The sequence below is a fragment of the Rhea americana genome, unplaced genomic scaffold (genome assembly GCF_003343005.1).
Source record: "Rhea americana isolate MKP2758 unplaced genomic scaffold, rheAme1 scaffold_85, whole genome shotgun sequence".
Classification (NCBI taxonomy): Eukaryota; Metazoa; Chordata; class Aves; order Rheiformes; family Rheidae; genus Rhea; species Rhea americana.
The window spans coordinates 329,717-351,909 of record NW_028187034.1 but is presented as its reverse complement, the minus strand read 5'-3'; the positions used below and the strand labels follow the sequence as shown (position 1 = coordinate 351,909).

Here is a 22,193-nt window from a genome sequence, read left to right as displayed (position 1 = left end):
AATCAGTTCAACCACTCCTGGGCAACTCGTCCTAGCTTGGAAACCTGCAGGGTTGAGGCTGCAGACGCCAGTTTGAGGGAAGCTCCCCGGGCTCCGCTCTCCTCACCCACCTGCTGTGTTGGTCATGGCTTGACAGCAGCAAGCAGCCTGCTCGGGAACCGATGCTGGGCACAAGGTTGGGACCAGGCCTCTTCCAGTCGCCCAGCGAGGAAAAGGGGCACACTGGAAATTCTCCTTAATGAGATATGGGTAGCGGCAGTCTCCCCGGGACATCTCCTTTCCCCTGCGAAGGCTCATTGGCAACACAAGTACAAGAGGGTCGGAGCGCCTCTATCTCAGCTTCAGGGAAGAGAGAGGGGAAAGCATGAGTTCCCCTCCCCTGAAGGAGGGATGCCTGGAAAGAGCTTACTAGCTTTCAACAGATAAGCAGAAGCAGGTTTCTGAAGGTGCTCCAGAGACATGCTTAGAAGAAAACCAAAGCCCCACACTTGGGAGGCAGCAGAAAGATTTAAAAAACACAAAACAAAGAACTTCTTGGAGCCTCATCTCTGTCTCACTCCTCTTTGCACTCTTCCATACTCTCACAACAGCCTCCAAGCAGGACTCCTTCCCATCGAGGGAGCCACCAGCCCAGCCTGGGCAGAAAGAGGCCCTCCACACTTCCTCCTGCAGGTGGGCTCTGGGCACAGAAGTGACCTAGCTGAAAAGCCATTACTAGCCTGCTGCAGCACATCAGCCTCAGAAAAAGCTGCAGGGGCATTCCCAGATTCTGGCTCTCCCACTGTAGGTTCACACATGCGGACACCCGCTCGGCTTCAGAGCGTCCATCCCTGCCCTGCAGTAAGCCTGCCACCATCTGCACCGACATGATCTGGTTGGAATGACRAATTTACACTAGGCGCTTCCCTTCTGCACCAGATCAGCCACCTCCTCCCACTCCTCCAGAAGGGCAGAAGAGGGGATTTAGTCAGATTTATTCCTAACTGAAAGCACAAACCCTTAGGCTATCATTCAAGAGAACAGCTTCAATAACATAGCCCTTTCTCCTCCCCAAAAGCAGTGCTGCCTCTCTAACTAAAAAGAAAGGAATTCCCTCTCAAAGATTAAAAAGGTAATCCACAGCAGGGAATGAGAACGCAAACTCAGGAGATTGCCCCAAATGACCATCAGTGGATGCTGCCCTTGCTGGTGCGGAGGAAGTACACAAAGTGGGGGCAGGATCCAAGTGCAGCTGCCTGGCTCAGCACCACCTCCCACACACAGCAGCGACACGCGCGTAGTGTTTTTACACCACAGGGTTGTCATCTGAACCAACCACCTGGCCCAAAGAAGCCACGAAAAGGCCTCTTTTTGCTCACATGCAGAAGGGGATTATAACCAGAGTCACGTAGTCCAAAGTGCTGCTCTTCTGCAGCTTCCCTCCGTGGCTGGAAGTGCAGATGAGGAGGGGAGCAGGAAGAAGCCATTTCACAGTAATGCTCTGGCCTCCCTGCTATTTGCTGGGAGACGGTAAAAAAGAGTTAGTGCTTTTCAGCATACAAACAGAACAGCTGATGCCAGCCCGGTCTGTGGAGCTTCAAGCAACAGCACAGCAGTCTCAGCCAGTGGGCAGGGTAGATGCTCTCGGTCTACACTCAGAACGCAGAGCCGTAACAGAAAAGCAAGCCCACTCACCCATTTCTGGCTAGCRCTCAAGAAGAGCATGCACCTCCGCCAACACTGACTCATCCTGTCCCTTTTCCTCCCCCAGCCTCCAGCAAGGCAGTAGTTGTCTGGGGACACAGCCCAGAAGAAAGCCATCTCTACACCCAGGTAGAAGGATCAACTGTCCAGTGCTGGGAAGGGTGCAGTTAGGCAGGAGCATCGTGACCTATGTTTGCACCACTCCTGGGCTGGGGCAGGGGAAAGGTGAACGCAAACCAAAAAACCCAAGACTCATTAAAGGAGTAAAAAAGTGAGTAGGAAAAAAGCACAGGGACTGAGTTAAAAAACAAGTCAGTGCTTCAGGAGCGTTGCCAGCACAGCGCAACAACACTGGGCTCTCTCTTTTTCCAAGAAGCTATATTTATAAGATTTGAATATTTTCTGTATATTTCTATTTTTCTTTTCTCTCCCTCTTTTTTTTTTTTGTTCTTGTTTCCCCCTCCCACCCTCCCCACCCCAAATACTCTCCTTCCTTGTGTTCAGTTGGCCAGGACGACAGGCTGGAACGACTGGTTGGGATACTGCATGGCATTCAGGTTGTAGCTGAGTCCTTCCACAAAGGGAGACTTCTCCAAAAAGAGGCTGTTGGTGTTGCCACCGAAGACCTGAGCCATATCAAAGGTACCCCCGGTGCCGGTGTTGAACTGCGATGCCGGTGGGATGTTGCTGGCCTGGCTCTCACTGGCAACACCGTCAAAGAACAGGCTACTGGCTCCTGGTGACCCACCACTGTAAACGAACTCCTTGGCATTGGGGGAGAGCTGCGACTGCGGCGCTTGGCTCCCAGCGCTCCCGATGAAGTTCAGAGAGTGCATAGACAGGGAGAGGCCCTTGTGCTTCAGCAGGTTGTTAGTGGGAGACCTGACCATCCTCGGCTGCTGTGCAGCCCCTGCTCCGCCACCCCCTCCTCCAGCTCCTCCACCCTTCTTCATCTTGGTAGAGCCAAACTTTGTGGCAGCAAACGTGGCAGTAGTGAAAGTGATGGGCTGGGCAGAGCGAGGGATGAAGGTGGGGCTAGGCGACTGGCCAAAGGAGGGGGACGGAGAGTTGGACAGTGAGTTGTCCTGGCTGCCAATGGGGACGAATACCTGGGCATCAGGGTTGAAGCTGCTCTTGATTTCTTTGTCCAGCTCTGCTGCGCTGCAGCCCTCACTGTCATCCAGGTACAAGACTTTAACAGAGCCCTTCTCGCCAATCTGGTAGGAAACCTCAAAAGGATCAATCCAGACACTCAGCTCTTCTGGCACATTGGCACGCACATCTTCCACGGCCAGCCCACTCCGCTTGGCCGCCAGCTCCACCACCGGATCCACGGTCTCCCCTATATGGACACAGCGATAGCCAGATCCTTTCAGAGGCTTCTCTGGGTACCAGTGACCCTCATATTTCTTCTTCAGCAGGCGCTCTAGCTCCTCACCAAACAGGTCTGCCCGCCTCCGAGGAAGCTTGTTGTACAGGTATGAGATGATGAAGTTAAGAGCAACTTTGATCTCCAGATGCATACTCCCTTCACAGCAAGCAAGTCAGGGCAGTGTATTAAAAGAGACAGAGTGACAAACACATAGACAGGATTTGGCTCCAAGCAGACCTAGGAAAAGAGAGGAAAAAATACAGAAAAAAAAAAAAAAAAAAAAAAAAGAAAAAGGCAACAATTCTTAGCCTACTGGAGTGAACAGCTAACTTTTTCATAAACGAAAGCAGAGGAAACATTTGTACAAACACTACCAAGTAGTGATGCTGACTAGAAAAGTCACCACAAATCTACTGGCCCTCAAGACACAAAGTGCTAGTGGGGAAGAGTCTCCCTGTCCTGTCCAGAAAGAACAGGGGCGTAGCTACTATCTCCACATAGGCATGTGTGTTATACCTACCTTGCTGCCAAGTACCGGTGCTGAAATGAAGGAGGCCAACTGCTGGCCCTGGCAGAGCTATTTCAGTATATCTAATGTCTCTCTACGCTTCAGCACTCAGCTGCTTCTGGTGCGGTTCACCTGCACCAGCCTCTAGAACATAACTGCGCCACCTGGAAAGCCCCGTGACTCGCTCAGGAGCCTGCGCAGAGGCTCGTTTGTGCTCAGGACAGCAGGGCCAGCCTCCCCACCGAGAGGCTGAGTGGTCCTGTGGAGAACTGTGTCCTGCTGGCACAAGCACAGGAAGGACAAGAAGGAACAACGGAGGGAGCTGCGGCACCAGCTGCTATACCGTGTTTACTACCCCCTCGACTGGCAGGCACATATCTTATAAAGCACATCCATTTTAATTCAGTTCACTCAAGGGGAGTGGGGTGCGTGGCGGTGCTCAGGGTCACAAAATACGTGCCAATAACCTGTCCAGTACAGTTCCTATCACTTATCCCTGAACAGAGGGAAAATGAGCTCTGCCAGGATCCGGTACCTACCTAATAAAAACTTAAACTGTTTGCCAAAAAATGAAGTAATCCTCCTTCCCTCCCTCCCTCCCTCATGAGGAAGTCTCTGAAATTAAGAGAAGCCACAAAAGCATAACACGAAACCACAACACTCAACTCTCCCATTATACAAAGATTTGCAAACAATGTTTGGATACAACCTCCCCCAGGTAGGTCAGCACTGTGCTCTGTCACCCATCCAAAGAAAAGGAATCCCACAGATATTTTAAGAGGAAACACTTCCATTAGCCTACACACCTCTCCAGGGGGAAGCAGAATATCCAGTTTTTAATTGTCAGCTTAGTCAGAGGCTGTTCACTCTTAAATTGCCCTCATCTTGCTTAAGCAAACACGCTGTGTTCAGCTGTCTTCCTAAAATGGGCTTCAGGGATGCTCTCATGRAGCAGTCAGGCCGATGTTTATATCGTGTGCCAATTATTTGGGGGTGGGGATGACATACAAACATAAGGTGTCAGCCTTCTCCTGAAAAAACAGAAATCASAGCAACACCACCAAGTATCCATGTTGGCCCAGGTCAGAAGGAAGAAGAAAAACTGACCAGGCTTGTTTGCTTAATCTACTTTAGTGGAGAAAAAGGAATAAACAGACTAAAACAAAACAAAAAACATCCACCCTAGAGTATTTTGAGGCTTCAGTACCCCAAAAAAGAGGAGAGCATACAGGTTTTTCTTTTCTTTTCTTTCTTTCTTTTTTTAACATGCTAATCATAGTTCAAAAACCACTTARTTTTAGAATTATATTAACTAAAAGCAGATCTCACACCTCAAGTCAGCTGACAAAAAGGTGAGCTCTGGAAAGAATCCCCTTCAGGTTTAACTTGGTAACAAGAAAAACACACTATTAAGAAGACGGAAAAGAATAAATGAAGTCTTGCCTTTTAAAATCTCATTTAAGGAATTATTGAACTACAACAAGTTTTGTTAGGTCATGGAGACCTGATAAAGTTCAAATAAGAACAGATTAACACCAAAGAAGAAATGAATAATCAGAGTTTTTCAGAGAGTAAGGAGAGCCATTTTCAGCCAGCAGGAGTCTCGATCCTGAGACAAAGCCTTTTCCAGAGGAAATGGCACCAACCAAACCCCTGGAACAGCACATGTTAATGTTAACAAGAACTTAAACAGCCCATACTACCTCCAGAAGAGATTACATGAAACTCTCTTGCTCCTTTGACTTTGAGACATCTGACAAAGAGGACAGCTTAGGATCTTGGCAAATTGCGCAGGAAAAGAATAATCAGTTTGTAATATCTTTTAATGTCATGCRATAAATTCTAAACCAGACCCAAAACATCAAGAGATCAGAAATTACAGCCCCGAAACAGATCAGAAGATCAAAATTTTGGTTAGAGTGTGGTGCTGCTAATGCCAAGGTCATGGGTTCAATCCCTATATGGGCTACACTGAGGGCTGGACTAGATGATCTCCAGAGGTCCCTTCCAACCTTACCATTCTAYGATTCTATGATTTGCTACTGCCCTATATGCAACACAGATGCCTCAGTACCCCTTGGCAATCTCACATCCTAATAAACAGAGCAGCACCTTCTGCTGAAGGCAGCAGAGAGCAGATACAGTAATACATCTTGGGTCTCCCCTTTTTTTCTTTCATTAAAAAAAAGGGCTCTCCCTTTCTAAAAGCAGAACACTCAACCCTAACTACAAAAAAAGATGAATTCGTTAGACTAGTAATATCAGTAGCTGTCAAGGTGGCCACATATAGCTGATACTTGCAGGAAGTCAGAAACATCACCTCAGATCATTAACACAGTAATATGGGCTCCAGTAGGACCTCTTAATTCCTTTCTACTGCACCAAAATAGTAATTAAGGAATATTTGAAGGAACATAGCTTCCAAGACAATGGGCTACTAAGCATCAACTCTAACATGTACTCTGACAAGTTTGCCAGAAGAGAGAATCTCTTCACTGTCAACCAACACTGTCTTTATTCCCCAAGTAAAAGCTTACTCTGTGGTGGGCAGAACATAGAAGCACCAGTATCAACAAGAGCAATGTCCCTCTACAGACACGGTCTATTGAAGAAATTTATAAGCCACCTCTGATTTCTCTCTTTTATTTTAAAGGAGATGGGCCAAATAATGATTTACATCACTCAAGAGCAAACAATAGAATGCCCTCTTCACTTCACTATGTAAGCACAAGAAGTGACCTTGTGAGCAAGCCTTCAAACTTTTAAGAGAAAATTTTCCTCATTATCGTGTCACCATGGTTAATGGTGCACAGTGACATTTAAAGTGACTTTAGAAGTATGCAGCCAAGATCTCCCATGTTCAACCGCAGGACACACCCTACCTAAACAAGAGCTTCTTTCCAGGCTTCCCTGCTCATCCCATAGGCAGGGAAGACGCTAATCGGATTAATTACGGCTCYCCCACCCCCACTGGGGGCAAGCGGCCCTGCACCCCACAACCCCTCTGGAAGACCGGCACRGCCTTCTCCGAGGCACTGAGCCAGGTTCTCCCCTCGCAGCTCGAACCAGGGCGCCTCCCTCCCACCCCACGCCGCGGGGAGGAGGAAAGTGGGCAGCACGTAGGGGGCCGTGCCCCCCTCCCCCCCCGCAGCCACCCACCTCCTGAGGAGAGGAGCCATTTCTGGTGACCCAGGCAGCGGCGCTCCCGTGCCCGGCACGCCTCCCGCCGCGCGGCACTCTGGGAGTTGTAGTCCGCGCTCGCCTCCCCCGCCCCGCTCCCCTGCCGCGCCGAGCCCCGTGACCTACTTCGCCTTCGAACTACACCTCCCGGCGTGCCCCGCGCCCGCGCCGCCCGCCCGCCCCAGCGCTTGCTCGGCCGGGCAGGGCACAAAATTTTCCAAGGCGCATGCGCTCTGGCGGCGCTCCGCTCCGCTCCSCTCCCCGGCTCTTGCCCAACGCGAGGCGCACACCCCGCCGCCCGTCATCTGGGATCGCCGGGCCGCCTCTCCCCCTTCCCCTTCCTACGTGCGCGGGCGAGTCGTCTCCCTTCCCCACCCTCTTTTTAGGGGACGGGAGGGGAGGGAGAGGCAGGTCCCTTCCTCCCTCTCCGCCGAGCCTGCAGCCCGCACCCGGGGCGGGACGCGCACACACACACACACACGCTCCCCAAAGCGGGCAGCGCCCCCGAGGGCGACAAGGCGCCAGGGTCCAAAATAGTCCCGTCCCCCCCCCCAGCACAGCCCCTGCTCTCCCTTACTTATCCCCGTCCCCCTGCCGGGGGCCGCGGGAATCGGGCCGGCTGGGTCACAACCAACGTCCCCGGACGAGGCCCTCCATGGTCCGCGCACAAAGCCCCCTTCTCGCCCCTCAAGGGCGAGCCCCCGACCCCCTCCCCAACCCGCGGGGGCACCAAGGCCGCCCCCCTCCTGCTCCCCCCGCACCCCCAAGGCCGGGAGGAGGATCCGAGGGGGACAGGATTTTGGGAGGGGGATGCAGGCAGGCACCAAGCGCCCCCTCTCTTCTTCCAGCCACCCCACGGCGGCAACCTCGGCCTGACCTTCCGCCGCGGAGCCGGTGCCTTCCCCCCCCCCACCACCCCGCCCGCCGGGGCGGGTTTTAGTCCTGCTTTTTTTGTGTTCATTGCATCCTTTTGCACAATCTCAGAATCTATAGGGCTTTGCCACAGTTCCAGGTAACAATAAATGATTTTTGGGGGGGGGGGGGGGGGGAGCAGGGCGGGGAGCCCATTTCTCCCCCCGGGACCCTCGCACAACGCCGCGGCGCCTTTTGTTGCCGAGGGGTTTCGGGCCTCGATGGAGCCGGGAGAGGGGGGCACCCCCCCGGGGGGGGGGGGACGCCGCCAGCCCGGGCCGCGGCAACCTGTCACCGCCCCCCACCAGGCCTCGCTCTCCCTGTCTTACGGGGCTGATCCGCATCCCCCTGCGAAACCTGGCTCCCCTCACTGGATTGAGGGGGCAGCAAAAAGGGAGGGAGGGGGAAGTGGGAGATTAAAAACAAACAAAAAAAACACACAAAAAAGGAGAAATACCGAACAAAATGGTGAACTCGGGCACGGAGAAGCGTCACGGACTCAATGACTTTCACCCTCCCTTGAAAGCCCATTAATCCCCCCCCCCCGCCCGGGGCCGCCAGCTATAGAAACGCTTCAAAGAAAGAAAAATACCCCCACAGGCGAGGCTGGAAGGAGGGGGGCAGCAGCGCCCACCCCCACGCAGCACCCTCCCAGCGCCGCGCTCACAAAAGCGGGTGCGGGCCCGCAGCCCCCCGCCCGGCCCCACTCACCTCTCCCTCGGCTCCAGGGCCGGCAGCTCCTCGCAGCTCTGTCCCGGGGGCGGCTGCGTGCGCGTCTCTGCCCCGCTCCGTCCCTCCCTCTCGGTATCCCCAGCTCTCGCGCGGGGGGCTTCGCTCCCGGCGGCGGAGGCGGCAGCAGCAGCGCGGGCCGAGGGTTGCTGCGGGACGCGCCCGGAGGTGCCGGTGCCGCTGTCGGTGTCGCCTGCCCTGCTTTGCCCTGCSCAGCTCCGCCTCGCCTCGCCCCGCCGGCCCGGAGCCGCCCGCGCCCTGGCCCAAGTGAGCCAACTCACGGCAAACTTTCACCCTTAGCAACCCCGCGCACGGATCCGCGCTCCCCGCCCAGCGTGATGCGGCCGCGGAGGGCGGGCCGGGACTACTTCCGCCRCCCCTCGCCGCCCATTAACCCCGCGGCCCCTCGCCGTCTCCTTCCCTCCCCCCCCCTTTATTTCTCCTTTCTTTCACGTCCCCCTTCCCCCTTCCCCCGTACTGGGGCTGGTCCTAGTGCAGGAGCTGCAGCGGGGGATGCCGCAGAGCGTCCCCCGCGCTGGGTTTTGCAGCTCGGCGTTAGCACTGTGGCGTGAGGAACCAGCCTCGGCTGGGGAGCGGGGCGGGAATGAAGGGGGCGGGGGGGGGGATTTAAAATGGATCGAATAGCCAGGTTGGCCTGACCTGAGGATTTCCCCAAGCTGCTTACCGTTGGCAGGGCGGGATGAGAGGGAAGGGCAGAGCAAGATAATCAAAAAGAGACGAGGGGCAAAGGCACGCGCCGACRGCCGACAAGAACCAGGTTAGGGGCAGCCTGGCTGCGCTAGACCCCCAGCTTGGCTGCGAAACAGACCTCGGCGCGGAGGGGAGGCTCTCTGAGGTGTTCGGCTGCTACCACTCCAGTGTCAACTCTATTAACGAGAGAAAAAGGGTCAGGGAGGAGAGAAGCCTTCAAAATGTTGCGTGTTAGGACCCCCAAATCCTACAGGCAAGAGGCAGGCAGTTTTGCAGATGAGGCCTGGGGAGCTGCGTTACTGCTTCTGCTTTAGGAGCAGAAAGGGCAATGCCAGCTGCTTCCCTGCGCCACGAACCTCTCTGGGACGCCCTCAGTGGCGGTAAGGATGGGGACCCCCACGCCTTTCGGCAGACACTCCTCCGTGCAGGGCAGCGCAGGCAGTTGGGGCACATGGTGATCCRGGGCCCCAGTTTCTCAGGGGGAAACGAGGGGGGACAAGAGGGGAAAAAAAAAAAATCAAGGCCCAGCAAGCTGGAGCCCGAGCTAGAGGGGAGGGGAGGGGAGGGCAGGACAGCCACGGCCACCCCTCCTGCCTGACCCGGACCCCCAGCATCCCCCGAGGCAGGGAGACTATTTAGGCTGTTCGCTGGGGCCGCGCCGCCCCGCTCACACAGGCCCAGGGCCCGCAGCCCGCGGACTACTTAGCCGCCTGGCGCCTGTGCGCCGCCGCCAGCGTAGAGCCGGCCCGGCCGCAGTGGAGGCGAGGGACCCGCAAGGTGCGCGAGCGGCGCCCGTGCTAAAAATAACTGCGGCGTGTTAGCAACAGCCTCCCCATTGGCTGGCAGGGCCCGGCAGCGCCCGCGGATTGGAGCGCTGCCTCAGCCAGTGAGCTGGAGGGGGTGTGAGCAGGAGGAACGYCCCGGCCGCGGCGCGGAGGCTGCTGGGAATTGTAGTTCCCAGCGCTGCCATGGCCGCCGCAGGCCTTACTGCGGCGCCTTGGCTTGGCCATCACTTCTCTGCTGGCACAGGCAGGGGCAGATTATTTTAAGGTTTTATCTGAGTTAGGAAAGGTAGGGCTTGCCGTGCATAAATGCAAAGTAAGCGATTACGTAAGCTAACGCTGTAGCTGGTGCAACTTCAGCTCTGAGTGCTGTCCTGGGGAAGGACACCGCTGTGGAAATCAGTAGCCCTGGTTGCCATCCAGGTTCCTTATCTGGCTTCTGCTCTGCCCATTGCAGGTGAATCACGGGTATTTATCCTTTGCCAAAGGACTTCGCCTTCACACTGCTGAATAGAGTCTTCACAACATTAGCAAGCTGAAGTTACTCAGGTACTGTGAAATGTGTTTTTCCCTGCAAATAAAAAAGGTTGAAGAATCAACAAATGTTAACGAATTAAAATGAGCCTGCTTGCTTCAGAGTACGAGGTATATATCCAGGTGTGGCAAGAAGAAAATAGTTCCTATAAAGCAGCAATGCTCAATGAAGCATGTTGTAGGGATTATTAGGTTTTCCTCTCATAGGATGTTGCCACACATGGTTATAGAGCACCAGTTGCCACAACACATGGCTCCACATTCCCTCTTTTAAACCAGACCTATTGCTAGTTCTGAGGAAAACAAAATCCTAGAAGGCACCTGCATCTCATGTATTTGCTGGCTGGAGAACATAGGCCAAGGTAAGCGGGCCAGCTGACGTGGTGCTGGACATGCCAGGTGCCTCAGGGAGGAGAAGCATGGACAGACACCTTGCAAAAGGCTCTCGTGGCGTATGTGCTCCTCGAGAGATGTGAGCAGGATAAAGCTCCAAATATGTGAAACTGGCACCAACAACGCAGCTCCCAGGTTCTTCCAGCCACCTTTCAAACAGTTTTCTCAGAGGCAACACAAATAGACCATGAAGGGACGTGGCTTTGTTGGGCTACACAGCACCAAGGTGGCCACTGTCACAACAGGGAAGCTTGCCTGGCTGAGGGCTGGGGCCCCAAAATACTCCCTGTTCTGAAGAAATCCCAAGCAAATCACACTGTGGAGTCAGATCTCATTTAATCTTGTAACTGGATCCTCTCAATATGCAGAGATGTTCAAATATCAAACTTACCTCCCAGTTTTCAAAAGGGAGGGAGACCACAAATGTCTCCCAAGCTGCTCTGTGTCTCTCTGTCTAAATAATTCTCCATAGCAACTCCTCCCCCTCACCTCCCCCCTCCAAACAAAAAGTATACAGTTCCTTCCTTGCCCTTTYCCCACAAAGATCCTCTGGATCTTTCTGGGATTTGTTTACACTCCCTCACTCTGGAACACCCTACCTTAGATACTGCTTTTACCATTGAATTAGACTTCTTTTGAACCCAGTCAAGGCTGTGCAGTAAGAAATCTATTTATATTGTCCTTTTAGACATAGTGCTATGGCAGCCTTTGTTGCTCATCTTTTCACCAGTGTAAGAAAAGACTTTACATATTTTTTTTCCTGGAGGGGAAGGATGGAGAGAGAACAGGAAGATTTATGAGCGGCATTATTTTCATCACTTCTAGTTTGAAATGAATATTGTTACAAGAGAACACCTTTTTTCTAATGCTCCCTTGCTTTTGCTGGAAACAAAAATCAAGCTGCCAGCCAAAAATCAGGAAATTAAAATGACAGGGCTATTTTTAGCATCATTAAGAAAAAAAAGACAATTACATTTCTAAAATTCTATTGTTGTTTTAATAAGGTGTTGCCAAGAGGGTGTTACACATTAGAACTCTTTAAAATACTTGTGTCTTGACCATGTTCCTTTAATTATCTAGTTGCACTTGTACACATGCACACAGAGGAATTCTGTCATAGTATCCGCTCCTGCATTCTCAACCATTTGGCTATTACGTCAAAGCAGAGCTCCTGAATCACATGAACGCRGAGAAGGCAGGAATCTCTGAGCCACCAGGACAGAGCTAGTTYTGCTGGGTTATTTCATGCCAAGGAAGGGCATTATAATTCAGTCAGGTTGTAATTGAACATAATTAACACTCCCATAGCCTGAATACCCTTTACATTCAAGTCACATGACAACCTCAAGGAAATGAAAAATTCTTTCCTGCTACTGAAATAGGCAAACATCTCCAGCTGATCCCCATAATGAGAAAATAACAGCTTCTGTGAAGATAAGGTTTCAGAAGCAGGATTTCATCTATGCAACTCCCCCAGGGAAAGCTCACAGGCAAATTCAAGATATTTACTTACCTTCAGTTTTTTTAAAAGGGTAATGCTTCAGGCCCAAGGGCTCTGTCAAGGCAAGGTCTACATGATCCAAAGGACTGGAGGTGTGTTAGAGCTATTTGCTGAGCTTGCTGGTAAGTTATGATGCCGTGGCAGGTAGTTGAGCTGAAGGGGCATGTAACAGGGAATATCCACATTTCAGAACCTAGAGATGCCTTGTTAGTACTGGCAACAAAGAGCCAATTACTTGACAGGCCAAGAGTTCTCACATTTCTTCCTCAGTGTAAAGATTTGAAATAAAAGGACTTTTATACCTATTGCATAACATCCTTCTGATAAAAAGAAAATCAACCAATGACCCTGTCTAGCAAAGTAACACCAGGAAAACACATTTAGCTCTTGTAATTAGGATTTGCAGCCAGCACCATGGGGGCTCAGCCACTACAGAGGCAGAGCATCCCTCCCACCCTTCCTGGCAGCTGCCATGCAAGTGTTTCACAGCACTTCCAGGGAGCCCCTGAGTCRGGCTACTTAAGACTCCTTTCTGCTGTTTGATGAGGCCCTTCCAGAGCTTGGCAGACAGACAGTAGCAGGACATTTGTCCTATTTTTTCCCYGGGGAAGCTTGCCCTTTTGGTATGCGTTTTAGTCTTCAATACTGTCAGAAAAATCTCTTTCTACTGGATCAGTGCCATTTCAGTGAATTTAATTTTGCTTATCTCTATTTAAAATATCACACTTTTCTAGGGGCCTTGGCTGGATTTGATATGTTGAATAGAAAACATTACACCAACTATATCCATTACCCGTGTCTGAATTAGCAGCTTTAGGGCAATGTCCCATCCATGCTTTAAAGACAGCAGAAGAGCAGTGGTGTTGAACTGATCTGAGCACCAGCAGCATTTGGCATTCTCCCCAGTGCTGTCTGAGCAAACAAGGCAAAGGGGGAGGGGACAGCAGGGGGGAAAAAAAAATTCCTCTCTCCACCTGCCCAGTGACTCAGAACAACTAGAAATGGCAGCTTAACTCTCATTGCTGCCAGAATGCAGACCAATATACCAAGCAGTCAGAGAGTGAGGGTACCAGTAGTGCCAAGAAAATAAGTATGATCAGCTCTTTTTTTTCCAAGGGAGAAGGATGGGAAACTCATCTCTATGGCAACCCCTGCTTGGCTGATCCTGCTAAGTGTTCAGAAACAAGGGCTGCTCTAAAATTAGATCTTCTAGGAGTCCCTACACCAGGGCCAGCAACTCCAAGAGACTAAAAAGAAAAAAAAACCCCACCCAGAACTCCTCACACCTTTGTCCACCCTCTGAATTCACAGAACAACTTTCATTATTTTAGAAACTTCTAAGAAAGATAGATATGTACCAACCTTCCGCATTCCCAGTGTGATAATGTGAGTAGCCTGGCTGAGAGCAAGCGATAAATTCTGGGTGAAGTGATAAAGTTGTAAGTACAAAAAAAAAAAAAAAAGAAGAATCTGCATGTCTGCATGTCATGGGCTGCTTTTAAATAAACACAGAATTTCACACAGCTGATAACTGGCTGTGACACAAGTTTCCCAGTCAGGATCAAGAGCCAGCTGCTTCTTCAGGTGAAATACTTTGTGAGAATGGATTTGCTAGAAGAGAAAATCAGTTTGCTCTTAACATGTTGGCAAATGGCATCCACATATGTAGTAAAAAATTAACCATAAGCTGARTAAGGAAACAAAGGTGAGCAAGGGGAAGACACATACTCTCAGGACCACAAAAACCTTGGAAGAAAACTGGTAGAATAACTGGGGGAGTTGGGGCAAGGGAAGAGGAGGTGTTGACACAGCTGTAAGACCATTTATAACTGGGCTAGCTGAGCTGCAGCAGAAGGAAGTGACTCTGAAGGGAAGGATGATCACATCTTGTCAGCTTGTTTCTTGTTTCCACTGTTACCTGAAACTGTTAAGTGTTAAAGCTGGAACGCCTACATGGCAGGAGCCTGCAGAAGAGGCATTTAAGCCAGAGAAGTTTGAGGAGTCAATATCAGCCTCAGTGGGAACAACTAAAATCCTGGAAGGGGGATAATACAGGCTCTGTACGCCAAGACTGYGTAAAGGGAATCCTGTTATTGTAGCACATGGGGCATGGTGAGCTAGGCTTTTAATTTAACCATCTGAAGAGCACACTCACTAGCACAGAATTCAGTTATGCTTCTGCATGTAAGGTGCCCGTTCACAGGCCTCTGCTGAGCAAACAGACTGCTTTTAGCCTGTACTAGTATTTGACAAAAAAAAGCAGGCTCTGGTTTTCAGCATGCATACAACTAATAGCCTAGAACACAATAGTTGGTTTCCAGTTACAGCAGTGAAGGCTTTAACTTATTCACAAGAACAGGATAGCGAGTCAAATAGCTTAGTAGGTTTTAGAAAGGGATTGGATGTTTGCAYGGTGAAACAACATCCACAGCCGTATTAGCCAGGATAAGGGTTACAAGCTCAGCGATCCTCATGCTACAGGACAAAATGATCAGTCAGTAGGATCACACGCACACAAAAGCGATAGCCATTCCCTGAAGCTCCTTGCAGCAAGGTCACATGGCCATAAGCAGACCCTGTCAGAAACCAGATAACCCATTGTGCAGTTCTAGCTGGACTAATCCTGTTGTGTTCCCAGAAAGCTCCAGAAAAGCTAGGAACAGAATGAACCAGAGAGAAATTCTTCTGTTATATATAAAAAAAAGTAAAAGCTTTATTGGTATGCATTCTATAGGAACAGTTACATACAAGGCCTTGGATTAATTAATCAAAGAAAAAACAGAACAGCTGTATTGTGCCTAGGAAGGCACCAGCTACTAGCACTGCTAGGTTCCCTACAAAACAGGGCAGCATGAAAATAYCTTGGGGTGGGGGTTAGACACATGGGACTCTGTACTTCAGTAGTGGTATGTGGGGAGATTTCCACCAACTGAGAAGGGGGCTGGTAAGAACAGATGCAGGGTGTTCCCTGCACCAGAAAGGACTCTTAGCTTTTACTGAGACAGTTTCCTCCACTTGCTGACCAGGATTTTTATAATGGGCTAGAGCAGGTACTAGCAAACCTTCTGAAAAGCTAAAAGACAGTAATCCTCATTTGCCCTTTCTGAGACTCAGCTCTAACCAAGCTCCCCACTCAGTCTGTTACTTCTCCAAGTATACTACTGAATTTGCACTGTTTCAGAAAAATAATCAATGGGTTTTCAATAACAGCAAAGTCCAGAGATGTTCCAAGACCCTCTTGCCAACCCAACAGCAGGTGCAGCCACATACAGATAGGATCACCTCTTCTTGAAGCCATACTTTTTCCTTTCATAGAAGAGATCTGTCTTGGAACTGCCCAGGTTGACAATCTTAGGACAACCATCTCGCTGGAATTGAAGAAAAGAAGAGGTAAGACAGACAAACAAAACAATGTTATCACACACAACAGTTTCAGCAGGTTCCCAATTCCCTCTCCACACCCTGGCATTAATGCTCTTAGACACCTGTGTATGTGAGCTGCCCTCCAACTCTCCTGGCTACTACCAGTAAGAGTAGAAAGGAAAGAGGATGGACACCTTGTTAACATTACTCTAGCATGTACTCTTCCTCTGGATGAAGATGGAAAACAGCTTGTATAACATCAGCAGTTTAATGAGGAGGATGCTCAGTGCCTCAGGACTGGATCCTTTCTAAATTAGGATTTAGACATAGGATTTATAAGGATCAGAGGAATAACCTTTCTCATCACTAGCCAAAAGAATCTTGTTGCTTTAGATGTCACCAAGCCATTCTTGTGTTTACAGTCCCCTTCTCAGTCACGATAGCAGAACTGAATCTCAGATTTCCTGCATGCTAGATTGATTATTGCAGAGGCTATGGTCATCTTGGGGGAGGACCATTAGTCACAGCCACTACACGGAGAAGTTGTTGCACCCCAGCTCCAGCAAATGGTGAGGTAGATAGCCACAAGAAGGGTAGAAGGGATTGACAGGTATGGCTGCAAACAACTGAATACAAATCAGAGATATCTGTATCTCTGTATACCAGTGGGCCACTTGATGGTGAAATGTTGTGGCTGGCAATGGCAGCTGTACAAGGGGCCCAGCAGGCAGAGGAACACATGTCCTTCAGTGTTGTGCAAGCCTAAATGGATTAGATTTAGAAAGCCTCTGGGCAGATATCAGCTACTGTGGAAACTGCACCCAGGCTGCCGCACCAATACCTGCAGCTGTGCAGAAGCAACCTGGTGGGGAGGGTCTGCATGGCAGAAATGACAGGAGAGGGGAAAATAATCACTCCTTCTCCATATGCCTGCCACAACCCATCATCTCATGATTTGCTTTTGAACCTCAGTAGCAGGACTCTTCCAACTCTTCCCTCCCACAACCCAGGGAGTCTGTGACAAACTTGACAGGTTTATTGCAGGGCTCTGTTCATTCTTCCACCTCCTCAGAAGACAGCATATGAGCATGCTCCTGTCCCCAAGAAAGGATTACTTTCTGCAACTCACAGCTGTCCTAGATAATAAGGCAGGATCTTGGCCTCTACCCACAAATAGAATTTGAGCTGAAACAGTACCTCTTTCTTCCCTCCATCAGGGCAAACCAAGGGAAAATATGCACTTTGCTTTGTGCCCAAGAGCATTCCACCTCATCCGCTTTGAGATTTGCTTTCTTTTTCCCCAGACAAACTGAAATGGATAGTGGAATAYAGGAAGATCAGCTGCTCCGACTCAAACCTTGGAGTGTTAGAATTTCAGATAGAGCTCTCTGTCCAGCTGCTTTTCTTGTTTATATCAGCACCAACTACCACAATTGTGACATGTCCTACACAATTTTTCTTCATTCYGGGCATCCTAAAGCTGTGCCAGCACTTGTCAACTCTGCAAGTCAATCCTGTCAAGTTGGCTACTTCAGATCTGCAATTTCACATCTGCAACAGTCCCTAACATTTTAGTCTGCTGGTACAGAACAACTGTCTTCAGCTACAGCAGCCTTCATCCAGTTGTCAAAATACCTCAGTTCTGACTTGTCATTCCCTTGCTGCTTCAGGTCTAGGTTTTCAACAATCCTGCCTTGCAGAGCAACTTGCTATTTCAGATCTGAACCAGACATAAGCTACAGCAGAGCTGTATGAAAAATATCTGCATGGAATCAATACGAATCAGTAAAAGTGAAATAAAGATCTCATGTCTTATCAAGTGTCTCAATTCCAAAGGTAAGTTAATGAAACTATTTACTGTTTCTCATAGCATTTCTAAAGTAAGAGGTTGCACCACCATCACAGCATTTATATTCAAATACATCATTTAGATATTAAGATAGATCATGGTTGTCAGATCTTATGACTAAATTAAGACTGAGCCTGTCCCTGTCCTGAATTTAGCTGGAGGCCTCTAGAGGAGATATAGACACTGCAGAAAATTAAACCAGCAAATTAGTCAGCTGAACCTATTCCTCTAAACCAATGAGAACCATTTTYTCAGCATGTTCTCTACCAACATTAAGGTATGCTGCAGATATTTGCAAAGGAGAAGACTGTCTTAGTCATAGAGCCTATTAAAATGRAAAACAGTCCTTAATGGACACTGACAGTCATCAGATCCATATTTGGGGGATATTCCAACTGTTGTTAAGCATTGTGTTCTTGCTTCCTTAAGGTCTTTCTACTACTTTGTTTGCAGGTGACGTTCTTCACATCCTGCATTCACTGTGACAGATATTAGCAAACAGACATAGAGGGGAACAGCTGCCTCACTTCAGAGGCACAGTRGCAGTCTTTATCTTTCAGTAAATAGTACTGACTACAGAAATACAGGATCATTACAGCAAGAAGTTTTGACAGAAAAAAATGTCTACAATATAGGCCATTCCAGATGAGAATAAAAAAAATATCCCAGTGAAATTATACCAGAAATTTTAAACTCATTAAAGACAATTAATGGAGCAAGGACACAGGACACTAAGATCTAACTTTATTCCTACTCTAAAGGAAAACATAATTTGTGATTTGGTAGGCCTTGCAGTACCACACATGTTCTTAATCAGTGGCTGATCACACACTTTTAGTTGCAAGCTGCTCCTACCAAAACATTAGCCTTTGCAGAGTCTGAAATATCTTTGATAAAAGAGACTGTGAGATTGAATAAGATAGCTTAAAGTGGTAACAAGCAGCGCATGGGGAAAGYGAGCCACAAATATGCAGTGCATAATACTGAAAGATCATGTGGCACAAAAGGCAAAAGAGGATTAGGGCACTGTTTGCTAGGCTATCTCGAAATGCTTTACAAAGATAGGGAATGACCAACAGCAGAAGAAAGTACAAGGTACTGAAAACCAGTGGCAGTATTAGTAGCAGAATCCAAGTGTGCCACATCCCAAAGTTCATTTATCTCACTAGCTCCAAGCCCCTTTAAGGATAAGCACAGCTATTAAAGACATAATCAGTTCAATAGGAGACCAAATGACAACTTACATCTTTTTCCTGGATGGTACATTCCTTGCAGTAGTAGGCATCAGATACTCCTGGACCTCCACAGATCACACAGCGTCCTTGATACGAACCATAGTTACACTCATCACATATGCGCACAAGAGTGCAGGGCCGCACATATGAATCACAGATCACACATTTGCCATCACCTGAAAGTACAGCACAGTCTTTGGTTACAGAATGTCCTTTTCTACACCCACCCCCCCCACAGAAGAGTAGCTTCCAAGTCAAAGAACTTGCTTGTACACTCAGAGATAATACAACAGAATTGAGGAAATTTTATAAGCACAGGAGCCCCTTTGTACTTGCATGCTGACTCTTGTTCCTTTTTCTTTTTTCAGTTTAAATCTTGCACTGACAGTCACAGGAAAGCTAGAGTTACATCTCCTGCGATTAACTAACACTTGCTTACATCATAAAGAAAAGCTATACAGTATAAGTAATTTTTCTAAAAAAAACTTGTAAGAAACACAGGACCAACAGGACCGCTGTCTTTCCCTACAAGAAGCAGCAGTATAATCTTCTCCTTCAGTGCCCCAACAACAAGAGTCTGGAGTTAGTGTCCTCAGAGAGATGAGATAAGAATTTGTGCTTGTGGTCCTTTTAATCTTTCATCTCTGAGAAGGCCAAGGAAAGGGCAAACTGGCATAAACATCAAGAGCAACTTTTGTAAAGTGGCTTTCCCACAAGGAACAGAGTGAAACTTAAGACTCATATCATACAGCCAGTCATCAGATGCCATTGACAGTCTCTGCTATCCTGGACCTTATCCAAAACACTGACCTACAGATGAAAGGCTTCATATCCTATTACCAGTTCCCAAGCCATCTAATCCTAACTCCCACAAACAGCTCATCTAACCTGGTCTTAAATCTCCATCATGACAGCCCTCAACTACTGCTAACAGGTACTACCATTTCACTGCTGAATTGCTCTTAAAAAGAATTCCTTTGCCTCAGACAAACTTCCTCCCTGCTTTTCTTATTTTCATATTATTTTTGAACCCAAAAATAGTCATCTGGTTTCATTTGCACTGTGTCCCTATGAGAATGCCCGATCAAACTCGTTCCTCTCTTCTACAGTGGAAAACTGCATTTGATTCTGTGGTTCTTAATCTGCTCTAACTCCAGATGGCTTTGTTCTCCATTTCTTGTGCTCCTAGATTCTGAAAGGAGCTGCTATGAAAGCCTGAAGAAGTCAGATTCTGAAAGTGTCTTTTTTCTTCCTGCTTTGAAGTGATCAGGCTGATCATTTTGCATTACAAACAGGTTACAAGGAACCAGTCAAGAAGTCATTACAGCCTCAGTGACTTAAAATGCTGTCAGTATATACACTAAAATAGCATGCATTTGTGTAACAATCTATTTGAGCACTTATCTTTATAAATATTCATTGATTTATACTTGCAACAGAAAAGTAACTCTTCCCATCTYGGAGTGGTTTGTCCAAGCTCCTGCCAGAAGTTAGTGGTAAAGCAAATATAGCAGCCAATCCCCAAATCCAAACTGCATCTTCTAATCACACATCAATGTTCTCAAGCAACTATATGCAAAAGCTATACTTACATTTTTCACACAGTCTTCCAATTGCTATAAGATGAAGAAGAAAAAAATTATTTGGGGAAGAAATACAAGTAAAAGACAAATTAATACAGACCTAATACAAAGTCCATTTTATTTCAGGCACTGAACATTTTTTTTTAAAGTAAAACATAAGAACAGTGTAAATGTAGACATATTTACAATTAATATCTTACATTTGCTAAGATAAAAGTCTATTTTCACTGTCAATGCTTAATGACTCTCTTCATATTGACAGTAAAAMAACTATACAAATCATTCGACTTTAAACATATCCAATATACCTGACCACAGGAAATCCTACACACAAGTCTTGGCCTTTCTACTGCTCATAATGAGATTTAGATCACACTTAAGGGAGAGAAAGATAAGTGTTCCTTTGATTTAAGGATGCTCCTATATTTTGTTCACTTCAGAACATGCAGCTAGTTAAATGCATCTTGAAAAAGTCTTATCAGTTGTCTAGGAAACTCACAATAGTGTTATTAACTTTTATTAAAGGACATAAATATCAACCACTAAACAGTTGTTAAGTCCAGGTGTTCCCTTCACCAAAAATTAAATGAACACTGAGTTGAGCTTTGAGGAGTCAAGGGATTCATCAGGCCAGAAAATGAGTCTTTAATAGAGACAGACCTTTAGCTACACTGACTATTCTAAAAAGAGATTGCCTAAGAACAGTGTAACAATTTTATCTCAGAGAACATAYATTAAACTTGCTCTCATAAAGAGGAAAAAAATTTTGAAAGAGTGAGCTTGACTTCTAATCCTGGATATCAGTATCTTTAAGTAAGATTTAGCAGGGCAAACTGACCCAAATGACAACAATAAAATCCATTATCTGTAGATAGATATAAATCAGAATGTAATTTTATCCTGCAGCTAGAAAGGAGTTTCAGTACTGGCTGAAGTCTCAGCCTCATTCTCCAGGCTGCATTAACCTGGCCAACATAACAGGATTAAAGAGCATCAAAATGATATTTTTTGCAATAGAACTAGCAACTTTATCTATTTTTCTGCTAATCTGAAGAATAAGAGRTAGTTATTATGCATATATTAAAGCAACCCAGCTGTATTTAAAGGGGGCCAGAGACAAGTGGACTTCACATGCACCTCTTATAGCAAAGCATCTAGGAGAATAAGATTACAGCAAGGAGACTTCGTGTCCCACATACATCGAGAGGTCTATGTGTCTGGATCTTTATTTCCTGAACGCCAATCCCTTACAAAGCCATTCCTCCTACTAGGAGGGAAGGACCCAGAAAACAWAGCAGATACTTAAGGCCCGGAGAAAGGGGGGGTCGGAGGGGGCCGGGAAGAGGCACCGCCGAACGCGAGGACGCGGCGCCCGCTTCGCCCCTCCCCCACGCCAGGCCTAACGGCCGCACGCGCGCGCCTAACGGCTGGTAACCGCCACGCGCGCGCCTCCCCCTCCCGAGGGCGAAGGGAGAGAGGCAGACCGGTCAGCAGAGAGAGGAGGGCGGTTATGGCCGGACACCAGGGACTCACCCACGCCCGCCTGCTTGCGGCAGAAGATGAGGTCCGGGTGGTGCTTGGCCATGACGACGCGGCACCTCGCGCTGCGCTGCCGCCGCCGCCGGAACCTTTCACCTCTGACCGCGCTCCTCTTCCCCACCCCTCCGGTYCTGGCAGGGGCGAGGAGGCCGGACTCCCGATAAAGCGGCCTCGCAAACAGAAACGCTGGCGCGCGCTGGCACGCCCTGCGGTAAAGCGGAGCTACTGCGTGGATGCGCTCCGCGGCGCCCCTTCCCGCCCAGCGCGGACCTCAGGCCGGCCGGCCGCAGCCTTATTTCTCCAGGGACGTCCCTGCCAG

General features: G+C 48.6%; 2 protein-coding genes and 1 long non-coding RNA gene across 4 annotated transcripts in view; all 3 read right to left on the bottom strand.

Moving 5' to 3' along the window:
• The window catches only part of LOC146585073 (uncharacterized), a 3,345-nt gene extending 1,207 nt beyond the window's left edge, over window positions 1–2,138 (bottom strand). The window contains exon 1 of the long non-coding RNA XR_014898065.1: window positions 111–2,138. This is a non-coding gene — a long non-coding RNA (uncharacterized LOC146585073). The remainder of the gene's footprint in view (window positions 1–110) is intronic.
• A 19-nt stretch (window positions 2,139–2,157) lies between these two features.
• TOB2 (transducer of ERBB2, 2) lies at window positions 2,158–8,700 on the bottom strand. 2 transcript variants are annotated; one of them, XM_085323630.1, is made up of 2 exons: window positions 8,367–8,700; window positions 2,158–3,292 (listed from the first exon to the last, which is right to left on the bottom strand). In XM_085323630.1, the coding sequence occupies exon 2, from the start codon at window positions 3,204–3,206 to the stop codon at window positions 2,184–2,186; it is 1,023 nt and encodes a 340-aa protein (XP_085179756.1). In that variant the 5' UTR covers window positions 3,207–3,292; window positions 8,367–8,700; the 3' UTR covers window positions 2,158–2,183. The 2 variants fall into 2 exon arrangements, with proteins under 2 accessions (XP_085179756.1, XP_085179757.1); XM_085323631.1 differs by lacking the exon at window positions 8,367–8,700 and adding an exon at window positions 4,370–4,845.
• Window positions 8,701–15,002: 6,302 nt separating this feature from the next.
• PHF5A (PHD finger protein 5A) lies at window positions 15,003–22,192 on the bottom strand. Its single transcript, XM_085323515.1, has 4 exons — window positions 21,869–22,192; window positions 20,345–20,368; window positions 18,762–18,928; window positions 15,003–15,673 (listed from the first exon to the last, which is right to left on the bottom strand). The coding sequence occupies exons 1-4, from the start codon at window positions 21,918–21,920 to the stop codon at window positions 15,584–15,586; spliced, it is 333 nt and encodes a 110-aa protein (XP_085179641.1). The 5' UTR covers window positions 21,921–22,192; the 3' UTR covers window positions 15,003–15,583.
• Between the last annotated feature and the right edge of the window lies 1 nt (window position 22,193).